Here is a 19189-nt window from a genome sequence, read left to right on the forward strand (position 1 = left end):
CACCTGAAGGTTTTGCAATAAAGTTAGCTCGTATTTGTAGCTATTCATGATTTCCTCCACCCGCAGTCCAAGCTAAAGAAAAGCAGCCTTAAAGCATGATGCTGCCACCACCATGCTTCACCATGGATATGGTGTTCTTTTGTTGATGTGCTTTTTTTTTTTTTGCACCAAACATACCTTTTGGAACTGGTCTCATCAGATCATAATACATTTTGCCCCATGGTTTGGGGTGATTTGTTTGGACTTGTATGTTTTTGTGAGTAAAGGCTTCCGTCTAGCCACTCTACCCCATAGCCGAGCCATGTGAAGAATACGAGAGATTGTTGTCACATGCAGAGAGTAATCAGTACTTGTCAGATATTCCTGAAGCTGTGTTCAGAATGAACCAGTCACATTCAATCTCATGTTAGGTCTCTTGGCAACCTCCCTGGAAAGATTTTCTCTTCTTCTTTTGCAAATTTTGGAGGGACATCCTGTTCTTGGTAATGTCACTAAGGTGCCCCATTTTCTCCACTTGTTGATGGTGGCGTTCACGGTGTTCCATGGTACATCTTATGTTTTGGGAATTCTTTTATACCCCTCTACTGATTGATATCTTTCGACAAGTGAGATACCGTACATGCTTTGTAAGCTCTTTGCGGACCATGGCTTCAGCAGTCAGATGAAACCATGAGGATGTCAAGAAAATCGTACAGAAACAGCTGGTCTTTATCTGGGGTTAATCAGAATAAATTAATTGATGACAGTTGTGTGATAATTACTTTTGATCATGAGACTGAGTGATTGGTTCATTCTGAACACATCCCCAGTTATGAAGCGGTGTGCACATTATTCAACCAGCTTATTGTAACTTTTTTGTTTTTCCTATTTTTCCCTAAAATGTTTCTGATTGTTTTTCACTTGATTTTTTATATGTTGCAATTTCACAGTTCTGACATGATTGATCTTGGTTTCATTTTTTTTTTACATCACAAAAACCTGCATCTTAACTTTTCATATCCACTGTACACTTGTGTTTTCCCCAAACAGAAACTGCTCAGTCAGAATATCAGGCTTATGGTTTTTTCCCTTTCTAGTGCTGTCACGGTGAAGCAAAATAGGACGGCTGTCGAGATTGAAAGCTGTTCAGCCCAAACAGCCAGAGCTATTTACTACTTGTCTTTTAACCATATACCGTAATTTCATTTAAAGCTTACACAGTATTACTAGAATTGAATACTCAGTAAGAGAGTTGGACATACGCATACTTTTCGCAGGTTGTAGTTTTATATAGTGCAGTCTATGGTCAGAATATTATACAAGACAAATAAAACTTTTCCCTACCGGTTATTCGGTATGACCATAGAATGGTTTTTGTTTGTTTGTTTTTTTCCCCCAACTTTTTGGCTAATATAAACATGTCATGTTGTTATTGTTAGACATGTTCGTATTAGGAAAAAACTGCCAACTTCCTTGTCTGTGTTTTCGCGTGTCAGAGGAACAGATTGGGGCATTTTCCGCTTATGTAAAGTGCAGGCGAACTGAGCAGGCGTGTGCTCGCGTGCGTTCTGACGTTAGGGAGCCTCAGGCTCAGTTCTCACCTACTGATCTAACAAGTTCCTGTAAGTTTCTCCTTTCAGCCACGCTTTGCCATGTCTAAATCGATTCATATCGGCCCATAATGCGGAAATCCATCATGGGCCATGTGTCTGGAATGAAACACCGATGAGTTTTTTAAATCATGGCCACTACGGAGTTCACGAAGCCTGGGAGACAATGCACTAAGACGAGCCCGGACCCAAAACACTGTGAGCCATGGAAACGGCACATCATCCGGCAGCTGAAATATCGCGATAAGGCGCAGAAGATCGTCTTCCAAGATGTGATACGATCATGTAGGCTATATTAAAATAAGTATGAAACCACCTTGCTAACTGTTGTTTTACCGTGTTTAACCTGTTTCGTTGCTAACTGGGCGACTCCCCAACGTTCAAAATGTCCGCTGTAGTAATGTTTTGTAAATTAACTTGATTACTAGCACATATGAGCGATGTACAGTTGAACCACACTCTGGTTAAACGGTGAAATCAGAGACACAGAGAGAGAGAGAGAGAGAGAGAGAGCTTTGTTTGCTTTAAGACAGCGGCAGCACGCTCTAAGGAAGACAGAGTACAGTCTGAGCAGCTGTTTAGTTGAGGGTTTTAACGCCGAAATGCGAGCAGAACAGCTCACTGAGGCGTGAAATGCAGTTTGAACTCACTGTCACTGTGTTGCAGACGTCAACCTGCTCGAGCGCTGCGCTCAACGCGCACTCATCACACAAGGCCTCCGCTCCCCTCCCAGGTAATAACTTCCTAATGAACACTTCTGCGTGCTTCTGTTGCTGACTGTCGGATTGCAGAGTAGTCATTTATTTGATTGACGACTTGAAAAGTTTGGTAAACTGTCAAAAAAAAAAAAAAAGCTGTGTCAGATAGACAAAACATGCATAATAAATAGCTAAAAAAAGGTGTGTCAAATAGACAAAACATGCATAATAAATAGCTATTACAGTGTAATTATGTGTTGGCCACAGTCATTATTAAAGGAACAGTATGACAACAAATAACCCACAGTGTACTTCACTTTACACAGTGATCTACAGACCACAGGCAGCTTCACTGTAACACCACAAAATAACCATTATTTATTTATATATCAGGCCCTAAACATGTACACTGTGTTACTGTATGCCATTTTCTCTTTATGAAAAGATCATGGTATCACATATTAAGCAATCATTTATAACACACACGCAGCTGTTCACAGGAAAAACTGTATTGTGAAATATGAACATGAACACTCATACATGTATTTAATCTACACTTTACACTTTACTTCCTATCCTTAAATGATAGTTTGGACCATTTCCCTAACATGTTTATTTCTTTTCCCCGTTCTTGCTTTAGCAAGGGTATTTCCCTACTTACTTAGCACCAAAAATCATTGTAGTGAATGAAAAACTAATTAATATATATTTTGAAAACATCAGTAGTTTAAATTTAGATTATACTTTGTGATTAACTGTGAAACCATGACACCGTAACAAGCCCAATGTAGACCAGAGAGTCTGTAATCAACATTTTTAATTTGAAGATAGCCTTTATTGTCACATATACAAGTACAGTAGAGTGAATTTCTTTCTTTCTTTTTTCTTTTTTTTTGTGTGTATCCCAGTTTGTGAGGAAGCTGGTGTCAGAGCACAGGGTCAGCCATGATACAGTGCTCCTGAAGCAGAGAGTGTTAAGCTTTAGGGGCTTTGCACAACAGTGGCAGGTTGACGGTGCTGGCATTGAAACTTTTTGATCAGTAGCCAAGAGCCTTAAGCACTGTGCCACACCTGCCTGTAAATGAACAGAATCAGGACAGTCAGGATTAAGAATTCTCCATTATTAAAACCACAGTGTGTAATATCCATAGAAATCTTGAAAGTGAACATGCATGCTAGTCTAGACATGCCTCTAGCTTTTTAAATATTACTTTATATAGTATACCTTATTACAGGAATGACATGTGAAGTTCAGTTGATTTGCCTAATTTTTTTTCAGCTATATCTGTAATGTGTCCCTAAAATATGCTTTATTAAAGTCATATGTTTATTGTTTTATTATTTTACAGACCGTTTTCCTCATCTGAGGATTTATCATCCCTGAAGACAGTCACTGGTGAGGTAGGGAGCGATGCCTGTTACAAACCAACCCATCACTATACTGATCAATCCTAGAATTTCCTAGCTGCAGTTTCCAGTTGACAGTATTTGCATTTGTATTGAATTAATATATTGAAATCATCCCTTCCAGTCTGTTTGGCACTTCAGAAATGTCCAGAACCTCTTGAACTTGTTTTGCTCAAAAGCTCAAAGCTTAAATAGAAAAGCACAGGTTATTCATTTTAAGGCAATCTAGAAATAATGGGTGCAAGTAAAAAAAAAAAAAAAAAAAACAACAAAAAAAAACATCTGCTTGCTGTTTGTGTTCATGTGCACACAAGTTCCCTGTTACATACTGCGAGCAAATCCTCTCTGCTTACAAATCTAAATCTGCATGTTATTTTGTGTTTCACTGAATAGATTCTTGCTAAGTAAGGTTATTTCTCTATTTTTCTTTTTAATTGTTATTGTAGCTTGCTTACAAGGTATTGGAGCTGCAGCAAGAGATAAAAATCAAGGATGCTTTTCTTGAAAGGCAACATGCCAGGTAAACCTCTTTATCAGTGTACAACATTCTTGCTTGAGCACATCTCACATTTTTAGGCAAATATTGTTTAAAACGTACCGCAAATATTTGTATAGACATGTATGTAAAATTAGTAAGCTGGGCTTGGGTTCAGTTTTGCTTTTTAACACTTTGTGATGAACATCAGCAAAGATTGTGAGAAGTTGCATTGTAAGTCAGTATTATAACAAAGAGCTGCTACATACACTTTATGGCCAAAAGTATGTGGACACCTCACCCTCACAGCCATATGTGGGCCTTTCTCAAACATGTTGGCCCAAAGTTAGAAGTACGCAATTGTCTAGAATAGCTTTCTATGCCGGAACATTAAGATTTCCCCATCACTGGAGCTAAGAGGCTGAGCTAAATCTTGTTCAAGCATGACAGTGCCCTGGTGCACAAAGTGAGACAGGGTTTGCCGAGGTTGGAATGTCAGAATTCAAGTTGCCTGCACAGAGCCCTGACCTCAACCCCACTGAACACCTTTGAGATAAATCAGAATGACAGCTGCTCACAAAGCCTTCTTGCCCGACATCAGTGCCCAACCTCTTGCACTCTTGTGGCTGAATGGGCAAATCCCCACAGCCACTTCCAAAATCTAGTGAAAAAGCCTCCTCAGAAGAGTGGAGGCTGTTATAGTGGCAAAGGGGGAACAACTCAGTATTAATGCCCATGGCTTTGGAATGGTATGTTCAATACTCAGCTATCCACATACTTTTGGCCATATAGTGTGCAATCAAATTGTGTAAAAGATCTGATTTCTGTCTGCTTAGTAACAGGACACTAGCTCAAAATATAATATTGAGCTATAGTATAGATATATACTATATATAATATATACACAATATAGTATAGATTGTGGAATGAATATTATGATTTAAATGTCTGCTCATTCAGATTATCATCTGAATTTATTTCCTACAACTTTCAGAATTATTTCACTTGTACACTTGATGCAAGACTTTTGTCTCATGAATTTTTAAACATATACAAGACACAGTATAGTGCACGTGCATGTCTAGGTTCAGCATCTGTGTTCATTAAATTACATTATATTCTTTTGGCTGCAAAACAGGATATCATCCATTAAGGCAAGGTTACTGCTCATCCCCAGAACCCATTTGCACAGACTTCCAGCTTATATGTCCTTAGAGATTCTAATAATATTATAAAGCATAATATTGACCACTACTGTGTTTTGGCTGAATGCTCTGTAATAGAGATTACATGATACCTTTCCTCCTTATCTGCTGATTTTTTTTGTACTTTTGTCTTCAAAAGTTTATGTTTATTAACATTGCTTATTCCTACTTTGAACTTGGGGCCTTGTGTATACTTAACCATAAACATACGTACAATGTAAAATGAGGAATCATATGAGTGAACATTTTATTGTCTATCACAATAGAAATGTGTGCATTGTTCTTTCATATTAGGTTGCATGATACTCAGAACAACCTCATGGCTGTGGAATTAAAGAAAGCCAGGCTGAGGTCTGATGTGAAAGAGATGACCGATAGCAACTTACTCCTCAAGACTAAGTATGACACTCTTCATGAGCGCTATCAGCACTTGGATGAAGATTACAGGAAAGAGAAACTCCATGGCTCAGATGTCCTGGAGGACATGATTCACTTGAAAGAACAGGCCGCTGCTCGCATGAACCACCGCAATGAGAGGAGACTGAGGTGAGGTAGTGAGGAGGTACAGTTGAGGCCAAGAGTTTTCATACACTTAGGCTAAAGTCTCAGTTTTTCACAACTCCGCACATTTCATGTTATCATACATTTCTTTTGGCAAGTCAGTTAGGACATCTATTTTGTTCACATGAAAAAGGTCATTATAAAACAATCCATTAGAGACAGATTTATTTCAGCTTTAATTCACTATATCAGAATTCCAGTGGGTCAGAGTTTATATACACCAAGTTGAGTGTCTCTTTAAACAAAGAGGAAAGAGCCACTCCCACTTATGAGCAAAATTTCGTCCAAAAGGTTCAACTGAACCCCAAGACAGCAACAGGAACTGGTGAACGTTTTGGAGGTATCAGGTACAGAATTATGTACATCCACCATCAAGAAAGTCATTTATCGCCATTTTCTGGAAAAGGGACTGGTGCACTTCAGAAAACTGAAGGCATCATGTGGAAGGAGGATTGTCTAGAAATACTACAATAGAATATGTATAGAAATAACTGGGTCTTCCAGCAGTACAATGATCCTAAGCATACGTACAAAGTTGTAACAAAATGGCTTAAAGACAACAAAGTGAAAGTATTGGGTGGCCATCACAAAGCAGTTGACCTTAATCCCATAGACATGTGGACTGAAAAAGCATGAGGAAGGAAGCTCAGAGTTACACCAGTTGTAACAGGAGGAATGAACAAAAATTCTGTATTGTGAGAAGCTTGTGGAAGGCTACCCCAAGTGTTTGATTCAAGTTCAAGCAGTTAAAAGGCAATGCCACCATATATTAACAAAGTGTATGTAAACCTCTGACCAACTGAAAATGTAATATAGTAAATAAAAGCTGACATAAATTCTATTAACTATTATGCTGAAATGACCTCTTATGGAAATAAAGTAGATAGCCTAACTGACAGAACGCAGGAGATGTATGGTAACATGAAATGTGTGAAGTTGTGAAAAATTAAGGTTGACTGTCTTTAGCCTAGGTGTATGTAGATTTTTCCTCTGTAGCTGCCAATATCATATAACCTGTCCCATTCTGTGGCCTTTTGCAGTTGCTTTTTACTCCTTTGAAAAAATATGAGAATGCAGTTGGCTGGACAGTCCAGCAAATATTTTGTCTTTTATTTTTAAACATAAAATATCATCAGGTTAATTACAAACAACTCCTCTAATGTGAAATGATTCAAATATATGAAGGTATACTGTGTATATATTCTTTTTCACAATAAATAGCAGCTAATCTGTGACTCTTGCATCTAGAAATATTTTCTGTCACATCTGCAGTGCTGCCAAAATTTTCTACTGCTTTTTTTAGAGCCAGGCAAGCTGGTCTTCATAAGGAACTTGAGGTGGCTGCCAGTAAGAGTCTGAACACTGACAAGTAAGTGATCAAGCCGAATATCAGCTTTAGATTTTTTGCAGAAATTCATGTGAGCTACACTAAAAAAATATTGTGGTTCAGTAAATATGACAAAAAGAAATCTGTGTTTTTTTACACAGAAAAGTAAATTATTAGAATTGTTTAAATGCTTTTTTAAAAACTTGTTTAAAAGTTTTGTTCTAAATTAATTAATGTAAATATTTGGCTAAAACAAAAATGTATATTTTACTCAGTTCGCTGGGTTAAATTTACTATTATTTTGTAAATAGAGCACACAATACTAGAAAAAGGATTAATGTTTGTGAAATTAAAGTTGAAATTAATACAGTCCGCACCATACTAATGTTGGAGCATGATTTTTGAACTCTATTTACATATACGTTTACAGAACTTTATTAATTGGATTAATTCTGAGCGTTATGGATGGGTTGTTTTCAATAGTTCTTGTTTTATGCTAGCTTTAAGGCCTAAGACTATTGTATTGTGAAATATTTTGCAAGTTGCAAGTGTTTCATGTTTTTTTTTTTGTTTCTTAGCCAGTGGTATGGATTATGTGTTTGTGTTCAAGATGGTTAGTCATGTTGGGTTCTATCAGTTCAGGTTTTACGAAGGTTCATGTAAGTATGTGTGCCCACTGGGGTTCTGCTTCTGGTTGGAGCCATTTAAGATTTATGTAATTAATCCATGAAATAAATAATAAAAATTTACTTAAAAGAAAGGAGCAAAAGTTTGACTTATTTGTTTTATTTGTGCAATATGAACCATTTAAATCAAGTAGATTTTACTTGAAATTACATGTTAATTTTACTTAAAAAATAAACGCAAATTGTTTCCAGAATTTTTTTTAAGCTTTTTTTTTTCAGTGGAGGTAATCCTATTATTTAGCTGTGAATACCTTTTAATTATCTTTTAAAATTTTAATGATAAATATTAAGAGTCATAATCTTAACCTAACAAGGTGAGATAGGCGAGTCAGATTTAGTATCTTCCTTCTGACTGCTGCTATCCATGTGTAAGGTACCTGATTCCAAATAGATCCAGGGGTGCAATATGAATGAATTAGATGAAAGCCTCCATCAGCCTTTCTTGAAGCAGTTGTACTTTCATAAACATAGCAGTGATTCATTGTGAGATTCTCGATGACTGATAATGTCAAGACTTGATCTTTTTAATCTCAATCTTTTTAATCAGTTGCCTGGGACCTTTTAAGTTTTGTAGAGTATGAGAGTGAGACAAAGAGACTGACAGACAGGCAGAAAGTGAGGTACTGAGGTGAGCTTATGGACTGGCAATGAAAATTCAGTCATGACAAACAACGAGTAATATTTTTAGCAGTATTAATTGGATGAGTCAGTATATTTGACATTGCAGTTTCAAGGAAATATTTTAACTAGTACAAAAAGGTCATATACATGGTCGTCAAAGGTTTTTTGACAGGCAAAGTGGTTTTGGTTTGTCCTCATATTGACACCATTTTGATTGATTATTTGACACTGATTGTTTACTGACAAAACCAGAGTATTGTACCCACCTACTGTGATGCTGACTGATACACACACTTTTACAGAAAAGATTTCTTCTTATAGGGAAACACTATGTTGTTGGTTTCAACATAGAACCATTAAGGGTTCCCTCAGAGGGACAAGCAAAAAGCCCTTGAGGATTCTAGATTTGGTCTTTTTTTCTAAGATTGTATGTAGTCTAGGTATGATTTATTGGAGTATTGGAGTAAAACCTCATACTGCATGACAAGATTTACCACATGTTGTGGTCAGAGAGGATTTGCCTCACTTCTAAAAAATGAAGAAGTAAAAAAATTACGTTTTTTTCCAGAGTACCCAAAAGTGTATCATTACCATCATCACCATTACTACGCAGGAATAAAAGTGGAGAGGATCTGGAAAGTAGCCATTTACGAGCTTTCAGGTAACAGCACTAATTATAATTTTTTAGTAATAACAATTCAACTATCTATGCACAAGAACAGCAGAAACTCACAAAAGATATATCAGCAGATTTCAAACAATTTTTGCATCCATTCAGAGTCTTTAATGGTGTGAAATTATGAGCTTTAACAGAATCTGTGGAATGTAATAATCTAAACACAAAAAACTGTAATTGCTGGAAAATCGCTGTGGTATTAGAGGAATAACACACTTCACGATATGCTATTAGAGGAAAATGATCCACTTTGTGTGGAGCTGTATCACCCCATCAATTATTATCCTATAACAGCATGGCCCATCATGTGTTACTCCTTATATGACCCATCTCTTTTGTGTTTAATGTTTTTCCCTAGGATTGGCTCATTTTTGTTAGGAAAATGTGGAATTACTCACCAGAGTCAGTAAATTTATAACCATTTCACTAGGGGTAACATTGTTTAAGCAAGCCTTGACATTTTTAGTTAGCCCTGGTAATTTATTTATGGTCTTGTTGATATCACCATGACACAATAGATACCAAAATGTAAGGGTGGGTGTTTGTGTTTGTTTCTTGTTTACTTTATTTTGTCTTTTTACCCAACAATTATTGTTGGTCTCAGGTCAGCTTCGGTTACTTCTCCTCGGATTCTTGGCTCAATCAGAGGTCTATTTGAGTGAGTAAACATTTTACTTTTACTTACATACTTAAAAGGATTTAAACATTGTTTAATACTATTATTTAGGATGTTTTAGACTTGTGCTTCTAGTTCTGTAATGTGAAATTATTAGCAAACACAACAAAAATCTAAGACATATTGCAGGCATCATTTTTTTCATACAGTGCGTAAACCAGTGGGCAATACCAAAGTGAATGAGTGTAGGAGTTGTCAAAACAGAACAGTGTTGCTATTGTTGTGCATGAGAGAAGCACACTGAAAATAGATGTCTTTGTGTCTACTGTGTCCAGTTCACTTTCTCCAGAAAACCCTAGAGTTGTATTAATCTGTGATCTTGAGGGTATTTTCACCATATTATAATGCACTACCAACTAAAATTTATTGCATAAATATACTGCAATAGGTGCCATATTGTGTGAATCATATATTTTCCCCTCTAATACCTATATCAGACAACATTTAATACAGGATCGATGTGAGTAACTAAGAACAAGAAATAACAACAACAACAACAACAATAATAATCATCATCATCAATATCATCAACATCATCGTAATCTTTATGTAGCACTTTTCCTTTTGAGTTCAAAGCTATACTCATAAAATATTAGATGGTGTAAAATATTTATGAAAAAGGCACATTAAACTGTACAGTCACTCATGAAACCTCATGAAATATATGAAAAATAAATCTATAAAGACCCAAAATCTGTGAATAGGCCAGTTTGTACAAGTAAATTTTTAATCTGGATTGAACAATACTTAATGAGCTAGCATTCCTGATTTTCTCTGGGAGACTATTCCAGAGTTTAGGGGCAATATAAGAAAAACATCTTCAACTGAGAGAAGTGATGGAGATGAACTGTACTGCATCAGGAAATCAGCCCAAGCTAAACCATTCAGAGTTTTAAATGGAACACATTACAGTAGTGCTTTCTAGAGGTTATGAGAGCATACACTGGTTTCTCTGTGTCATACAGGGTTAACATATTTCTTATTTTGGCTTATGTTTCTCATAAACAAGTTTGGAGATGTTACTTACATGCAAGATAATACAAGATTCTTTTATTGGCACACAACAGTGTTGGTGGTAATTTTTTTCAGTACAGCTCAATAATCAACAATGAACAATAAGCAATAAACAATAAACAATACACTAAACAAAGTGCAAGACAAGACAAGATAAAATGTGCATGAATAAGAATAGCGATCAATGTTGAGTCAGTGCAAAAATTAGCCAAAGAGTAAAGGTACACTTACACATACAGTGATTTTATCACTGCAAGTTGCCAGTCACTGTACTATGAGGTTGCCAGCGTTTCTACTACTGGTTGGCATAATAACATATATTGGTGGGTGGCGCAACTGGCATTCCACTTTTGCCAAAAAAACAGTTTTGTTGCCGTTAAAATTAAACAGTCTGGAGGGAGAGCATTTGTATAGAAAATTGTGTATATATGCATCATAACATATGAGATGAAGGAGAAGCAGTGTGTGCTCTGTGCCATTGAGGCCATCCATCTGCGCCAAAAGCGCCAAATAGCTTAATGTAGCAGTAGCAGTACTGATAGGCAGCGAGTAGCAGCAGTAGTGATTGGAGCATCTTTGCTTACCTTAACTGTAGCTTTTGGTTTAACATATGTATATACACACACACACACACACCGATATATACATACACACACACACACACACATATATTTATAAAATGGTTTGAGGAAAATGTCCAGCACATCCCACAGGTGCTTGATCAGATTGAGATCTGGGGAAGTTGAAAGTCAAGTCAACACCTTGAACTCTTTGTTCTGTTCCTCAAACCATTCCTGAACAATTTGTGTAGTGTGGCACGTCGCATTATCCTGCTGGAAGAGGCCACTGCCATTAGGGAATACCATTGCCATGAAGGGGTGTAACAGTGTTTAGGTAGGTGGTACATGTCAAAGTAACATCGACATGAATGCCAGGACCCAAGATTTCTCAGCAGAACATTGCCTAGAGCATCACACTGCCTCTGCTGGCTTGCCTTGTTCCCATAATGCATCCTGGTGCTGTCTCTTCCCCAAATTTGTGCTACGGTAGCTCTTCTGTGGGACTGGACCAGACGGGCTAGCCTTTGCTCCCCACACGCATCAGTGGGACTTGGGTGCCCATGACCCTGTCGCTGGTTCACCAGTTGTCCTTTCTTGGACCACTTTTGGTAGGTTCTAACCACTGCATACTGGGAACACCACAAAATACCTGCCGTTTTGGAGATTCTCTGACCCAGTTGTCTAGCCATCACAATTTGGCCCTTGTCAAAGATCCTTACGCTTGCCCATTTTTCCTGCTTCCAACACATCAACTTTGAGAACTGACTGTTCACTTGCTGCCTAATGTATTTCACAGGTGCCATTGTAACGAGATAATCAATGTTATTCACTTCACCTATCAATGGTTTTAATGCTATGGCTGATCTATATATGTGTGTATATATATATATATATATATATATATATATATATATATATATATATATATATATATATATATATATACACCACAGAATATATTAAATTTAGTAATGACTATGAGCTCACCAAATTGGTGAACAGTGTAGGAATTACAGCACTTTTTATGTGGTCCCCCTATTTCAAACAAAAAGTAATTAGACAAATTAACAATAATAAATTTCCATTTTTAATACTTGGTTGCAAATCCACTTTAGTTAAGGACTCTTTCAAGAATTCAAGAAAGGTGTTCCATGCTTAATGGTTTCCAGCTGTTTTGAAATTGCCCCTTCTCACTTAGCTTTGTGCTTTTTGTCTGTAGCCATGACTAAATATCATTCTGTAAATTAGTTTGCTGGTGTAGTCAGAGAAAAAAAGCTCTTGAATTTTAGCTAACTGTGTTAGCACAGTCTGCTGCCACTGTTGGATGAAAGGAAAAATTGTATGAAGACAACCGTGAAGATAGTAACAAAGTTAATGTGATTGTTTTTATACTTCAATACAAAAGGTAAGAATAGAAACCAAAAGCAGTAAAATTTTACAGTGGTAATTATACGCTCACCATCCACTTTATTAGGAACACTTGTACACCTACACATTCATGCAGTTATGCAAAATGCAAAAGTCATGCAGCTCAAGGTCACAGGTCAAGAGCTTCAGGTAATTTTCACATCAAGCTCACCCAAACTAGACAGTTGCAGACTGGAAAAAGACTAGGTGTTTTTTTTTTAATCTTCAGCTGTCATTTCTGGGTGAGCCTGTGCCCATGATTCTTGTTCTTGGCTGACAGGAGTGGAACCTGATGTGGTCTTCTGCTTTTGCAGGCCATCCACTGCAAGGTTCGATGTTGTGTGCATGTTGAGATGCTTTTCTGTTCAACACGGTTATAAAGAGTTACTTATCCTTCCTGGCAGCTCGAACCAGCCATTTTCCTATGACCTCTCATATCAACAGGGTGTTTCCATCCACAGTCAATGTTCACTCAAGTTTTTTTGTTTCTTCGAACCATTCTGTGTAAACTACTAAAGAGACTGTTTTGTGAGAAAAGTTTCTGGAATACTCCAACCAGTCCATCTGGTACCAACAATCATGCCATGGTCAGAGTCACAGAGATCACACTTTTTCTTCATTCTGATGTTTGATGTGAACATTACCTGAAGCCCTTGACCTGTATCCGCATGATTTTTTGTATTGTGCTGCTGCCACATGATTGGCTGATTAGATAACTGCATGAATGTGCAGGTGTACAGGTGTTCCTAATAAAGTAGGTGGTGAGTGTGTATGCTTTAAAATACACATGAATTAAAAAAAAAAAATCATCCATAGAGCATTGATATACAATGAAAGCAATAGTTTTGGTTTCACTGCCCTGGATTGCTACTCTATGTTTTGCATCTGATTTGATATCCACATGAATTTTTATACTATTCTATATCTGCATGAATAACAACATGGCATAATCATATTCAATCAGCTCCCCCATATTTCATTTTTATTTCTTGTATACAGATTAATTTATAGTTAATGCATTTATCTGTTAGGCATAATAAATCGTTCTCTGCCTTTGTGTGTTTTCAGAAAGAAGAGGCGAGGTAATTCAGTTAGCAGTTTGGAAGAAGACGTCTATACTCCTCAAGGAGTTTGCTTAGTAGCTAGAGTCCCAACCAAAGTCATTCATGCAGTGGTAAGTGTTCAGATCACCAGTAAGCATACAAATTAGTAGGCTTTGGGTTGATGTCTTTTTCCTGTATCGATAATCGGGAAATGTTTATCAGTAATTTTCAAATATACAGTAAATACTGGCTGCACACGGACAGTGTCAACAGGAAGACCTGCTAAATTGAGCCATATTAAGTGTTTATGAATGAGTTAGTGAGGTAAGGCCTGCATCCTAGCAACAGTCGCCAAACAACTTTGAGACATCAGTAGCGCATTGCACAGATGCTATTTTGACCCTGTGGCGAATACATGCTCAAGAGTTTTCGTTTGTTCAATACTCACAAAATAGTAGGGTGTAGCTGCCCATTGCCGTGACACTTGTTCAAAATTTGTGCTATAAAATGTGTCGTGTTTCCACAGTATGGCATTTCTTTGTTGCATTTTTTGCACATTTTTTTGTTATCTTGGTATTGACCAGCACTGTCAACCAGAATCGAAAACAAGTCCAGGCATCACTTCTCTTTCTCTTTCCCCAAAATTCTCCAGTGGTTTTATCATCTTCCGCAAACACAGCCGACCGTCACAGAAAGTTTAAGTGGCGCAAATTTAAAGTTGACCAACACAGAAGAGGAGTGAAGGAGATCAATTATATCTTCAGGATCTGTTGTATCGCCCCCTGTGGTCTCCCAAAGATCATATGCCAGGCAAATGTTTTAAATGCAAGTCTAATAGACTACAATGTGAAAAACCTAGCTAACACAAATTACCCATTTAAAAGTAAGTTTACACCGTTCATGTCTCAAATACATAGAGAAAATAACATGCAGATCGATAATCGATATATATAATTTTTATTACATCCCTACAAATTAGCAGTTACATATTATTTCCTCTAATATTTCACATGATGAAAACAATATGTTACCTCCATTCAGGCCAGAAGAATGGGATGTATGATCCCTAAGGTTAAGTTTACTATAAATATTACTAGTTAGTCAAAGGGTTCAGAAGCTTTTTGGGCAAAAGACCCCAAATGAACATTATGAATTTTCTGTGCCATCAAGCCTTGACTACCCTACATATTTTTTATTCCAAATTCATAATTTAGAATTTAGTATTCTTGAATTCTGTTATTCCACTGAGCCAGTCACTTAAAGTTGTCAACCCAACATGGCATCGCAGTTCCTCGTTTAGGAACCACTTAGTTAGTCAAATGAAATTATATGTAAATGATCATTAGTAGATGCATGAAGGGAGAAAATAAAAGACAGACTGACAGATAAATGTGTCTTTAGATTTAAGTGTCAATTGGAGAAAGGAAGCTCGTGTTCCATGGTATGGGCCACAAAGACCTTTTATACATTTCTGCAGAACAGTTTCTTGCTGTGGCACAGTGCAACTCTGTCACATGCAGGCACCCAACACTGTTTTTGTTTTCATTTCAAATATGCATTCCAGTGTCTCCAGCCTAAATTACTGTAGCTACAAGTATTTTATAACTTCTTAGTTGTAGAAATGTCATAATTTGCATGTGCTGTCTTCTGTTTATCAACAGTTAAGGTTAGGACTTCTCTTTCTTCTCACTTCTCTTTTCTGGAATTTAAGTAAATTATGTTGTTGGATATTTTCACTATGATCTGAATGAATTCAGTGAACATTCTGAACTTGCTGTGTAGCATTTCAGGTATGAGGATCACTAAAGTTACTTGATTTTGGAAGTACTATGTGAATTCAGGGAGTACTATGTGAATTCAGGGCACATAAAAAGTATGTGTTTGTGTGCAAGAACTGAAATTTCTCTGTTGGTGCAGGATGCTCACGAGCTTGGAATCAATGCGGTGAGATTCAGCCCGAGCTCAAATCTGCTGGCCACTGGAGGCACAGACAGGGTGATCAAGCTGTGGGACATCAGCTCAGGTACTGCACAAGTACAAGTGGAAATGAAGAGGAAGTGATAAGTTTTTATAGGAGTTTATAATTATCAGCTTTGAAATGCTCCAACTAATTGTCATATCTGACCATTTTTTGTAGTACAATCAGGTCCAGAATTATTGGCATGCTTGGGAAAGTTAGGTTAAAAGTTCTTTAAAAATGTTATAAAAATGTGTTTAGGGTTAATTAGCTTAATCTCATACTAATATATGTAAGAAAGCTAACCTTTAATGGACATAAATTTATTCTAAGAAAATTTTAAGAAATTACATATCCCTGAGTTAGTACTTTGTGCAACCTCCCTTTGTCAGCTTAAAAGCACTGAGTGTTCTCCTGTAATGCTGGATGAGACTGGAGAATTCAGAGCGAGGAGTCTCAGAGAACTCCTTAATACATAATCTCTCCAGCAACTACGGATCTTCTTGTGGACTGTTCTCTTCAGCTCATCCCACAGGTTTTCAAAGGGGTTTAGGTCAAGGGACTGGGATGGCCATGTCAAAAGCTTGATTTTGTGGCCAACAAAGCATTTTTCTATATATTTGGACACATGTTTTGGATCATTGTCCTGCTGGAAGTTTCAGCCAAACAAAGGCAGCCAGATTTTCTTTTAAATTTCATTTTCCATTTCATTTTTTATTCTTCATTGAGTCCATGGTGCCATGTATTCTAACAAAATTTTCAGGGCTTTGGCAGAGATATTGCCCCAAAATACTGTGGGCAAAATACACTGGTGTCTTTCTCAAGGCATGTTCATTACTGCTCGAGTTTTAAACTTCTTAATTATTGCTCTAACAGTGGATATGGTCATGTTCAAGCATATAGCTAGCAAACACCAATAAATGAATTAATTAAATAAACCCTAAAAAACAATCAGAATCATGTCCTGTATTAGCAGAGTGTTAGCAGAAGGGAAGCTTTCTATATAGTACCTGTAGTTTTCAAAAGAACATTGATAAGGCTGTCAGAACCTCATGACCTACTGTACCCCAAAAGTAAGGGTTATGAGTACGTGTATAAATGTGCCTATTTCACCTGTATGACATGACATGACGTGGCTTACTGCGCGTTAGTCCTAGGGGCCCTCCAGAATTAGGCCTGTCACAATTATTACATAATCACCTAATCACAATTATTTAAAAGGATTGGGATTTTTTGAAGTGCTTGCTGATGATTTTAAGTAGATTCCACAAAGTTTCTTCATATAACCTCCATCACTGTCATCACATTTGGAATAGGTTTAACCATTATTTATTGTCATGGAACACAGTAATATTTATGAGTATATTTGTAATAATATACTTTGTAATGTAGCCATTGTTGCTAAATGTGTTAGCGTTAATATATTAATATTATATAGAAAAGTACCTTATTTATGTACATAGGTTTTGCTATATTACATTGTTTATTGTCTAATTCCCAAGTTTGTATTTCTGTAGGTTTTATGTATTTATGTCTTCCCTTTGCAATATTTTTACAGTATAAACAGCCATCAGAAGTTAATTTACTTCTATATTCAGTGCTGATAAAAGGCTATGTATGTGCATTTTTTACTACTGTTATGCTTATATTCTAAAAGTGTCATAAAGTTCAGAAAAATGACAATTAAACTGCTAATCACAGTTTTGTGTATAGAAATGAATTATCAAAGTTTTATTGTTTTAGTAAATAATATTAACCTTTATAATTTATTGTGACAAGCATAACTTGATAGACATAGAGATATTTTGAAAATATTTGTCATTCAGGCATGCTGCACTACAGAGGGACACTAGATGGGAGTAATGAGGGCATCACCAGCATTGAGTTTGATCCTACGGTATGAATATACACCATGGCATTTTTGTTTAGGAGGCACATCACTGGCAATGATATAGCATAAAGTAGCTGATTTGAAACTTTGCCTAATGAAAGTCTTGTTGTTATTTTGAGCCTACTTGTGAATTACATGTTTGTTTTTACATCCTGTTTTTTCTTCCTAACTTCATCAGGGCAGCCGAATTTTAGCTGGATCATATGACAACTCAGCTCTTATATGGCGGTTGGATGACTCTGTTCCAAAGGTAACAGCCCCCATCCCCCATTCTGTCTGATTGAGCACTCCTGATGTACTCTACTGTTTCCCTGAATCATGCTCTCCAGAGCATCATCCACACAGAGCTGCATTAAGACATACTGTATGAGGTGTGCCTGCTTACATTCAGAGGTGTCATGTGACTCTGTGCTGCTGCAAAGGAGAAAATTACCCCTTTTATACACTTAAGGCGCCTGCAAACTGAATATTGTGATAGTTTAAACAGGCTGGCTGATGAGTGCTCTTTGAGAGATGGGTGTTGAGAGTTTTTTTTTTTTTTAAATATCTTTATAATTAGTTTAACTTTTTATAGTCCAATTCACAATCAATTTAGATGTGAAGACTTTCATTTTGCACAACTGAATTGTCTTGAAGTGTACTCTGTATTAGCATAGACGTCCAATGATCCCTAGTGAAGAAAATATCTAAAACATCATATATAGCTGGACTTATATGGCCTGTAATATTTAATGGCCTGTTTTATGGCCTGTAATATTTAATTCCATGTCTCTTTTCTGCTTTTGTAGTTTACGTTGACAGGCCATTCTCGCAAAGTGACAGCAGCTAGGTTTAAATGTAACCTAAGGCAGGTGGTGACTGGAAGTGGAGACAGAACTGTAAAAATCTGGGACCTGCAACGTGCTGCCTGTAAGTCTATCAACACACACGTGTGTAATATCAAATGTATGCGATATCAGTTATGTTCATGTGTGCTGTGCACCAGATTTTCTCACAATAATTATAAAATGCAGTATTGCTCTTACTGGTGACTGTTTTTCATGCATTGTAACAGCATTCACATCCACAAGATTTTGGTTCAAAATTTTTGGTACTGCAAGAACTTGCTTGTCTGACGTTTTTTTGGTTGCAAAGGTGCCAAATTGCCTGTCAGTGATTGTATAATACAGATTTTAACTGATGACAAAGGACTTATAGCAGGATTTGTGATTTTTGTCTGCAACATTCTCATGATGAAAATTGGAGAGTGTAAAGCAACTTTAAGCTAACATTATTAAATTAGCATTACGTTAGTTGCACAAGGTGATCCAAGCCTGTGTGCTTAATACAGGTTTGTGTTATGGAATGCATCTTAGTGGCTGTTACTACGCAATATCTAATTGCTCTGTTTCAGCTG

General features: G+C 36.8%; 1 protein-coding gene and 1 long non-coding RNA gene across 3 annotated transcripts in view; one reads left to right on the forward strand and one right to left on the reverse strand.

The window, feature by feature from the left end:
- Positions 1–19189, reverse strand: part of LOC117599099 (uncharacterized) — a 69223-nt gene that overhangs the window by 1847 nt on the left and 48187 nt on the right. Inside the window, exon 2 of the long non-coding RNA XR_008303699.1 lies at positions 2240–2422. This is a non-coding gene — a long non-coding RNA (uncharacterized LOC117599099). The remainder of the gene's footprint in view (positions 1–2239; positions 2423–19189) is intronic.
- LOC113532559 (protein Atg16l2) overlaps positions 1572–19189 on the forward strand; it is a 28821-nt gene continuing 11203 nt past the window's right edge. For both annotated transcript variants that reach the window (XR_004579536.2, XM_026923967.3), the window contains exons 1-13: positions 1572–1874; positions 2256–2322; positions 3637–3688; positions 4141–4214; positions 5669–5920; positions 7239–7304; positions 9138–9230; positions 9850–9903; positions 13971–14076; positions 15863–15968; positions 17729–17799; positions 17972–18043; positions 18582–18702. Coding sequence is in view for 1 of the 2 variants with exons in the window: in XM_026923967.3 (XP_026779768.1) it covers positions 1721–1874; positions 2256–2322; positions 3637–3688; positions 4141–4214; positions 5669–5920; positions 7239–7304; positions 9138–9230; positions 9850–9903; positions 13971–14076; positions 15863–15968; positions 17729–17799; positions 17972–18043; positions 18582–18702 (1288 nt within the window). In the remaining variant the exon portion in view is untranslated. The remainder of the gene's footprint in view (positions 1875–2255; positions 2323–3636; positions 3689–4140; positions 4215–5668; positions 5921–7238; positions 7305–9137; positions 9231–9849; positions 9904–13970; positions 14077–15862; positions 15969–17728; positions 17800–17971; positions 18044–18581; positions 18703–19189) is intronic.

The sequence above is a fragment of the Pangasianodon hypophthalmus genome, chromosome 14, assembly GCF_027358585.1.
Source record: "Pangasianodon hypophthalmus isolate fPanHyp1 chromosome 14, fPanHyp1.pri, whole genome shotgun sequence".
Taxonomy (NCBI): domain Eukaryota; kingdom Metazoa; phylum Chordata; class Actinopteri; order Siluriformes; family Pangasiidae; genus Pangasianodon; species Pangasianodon hypophthalmus.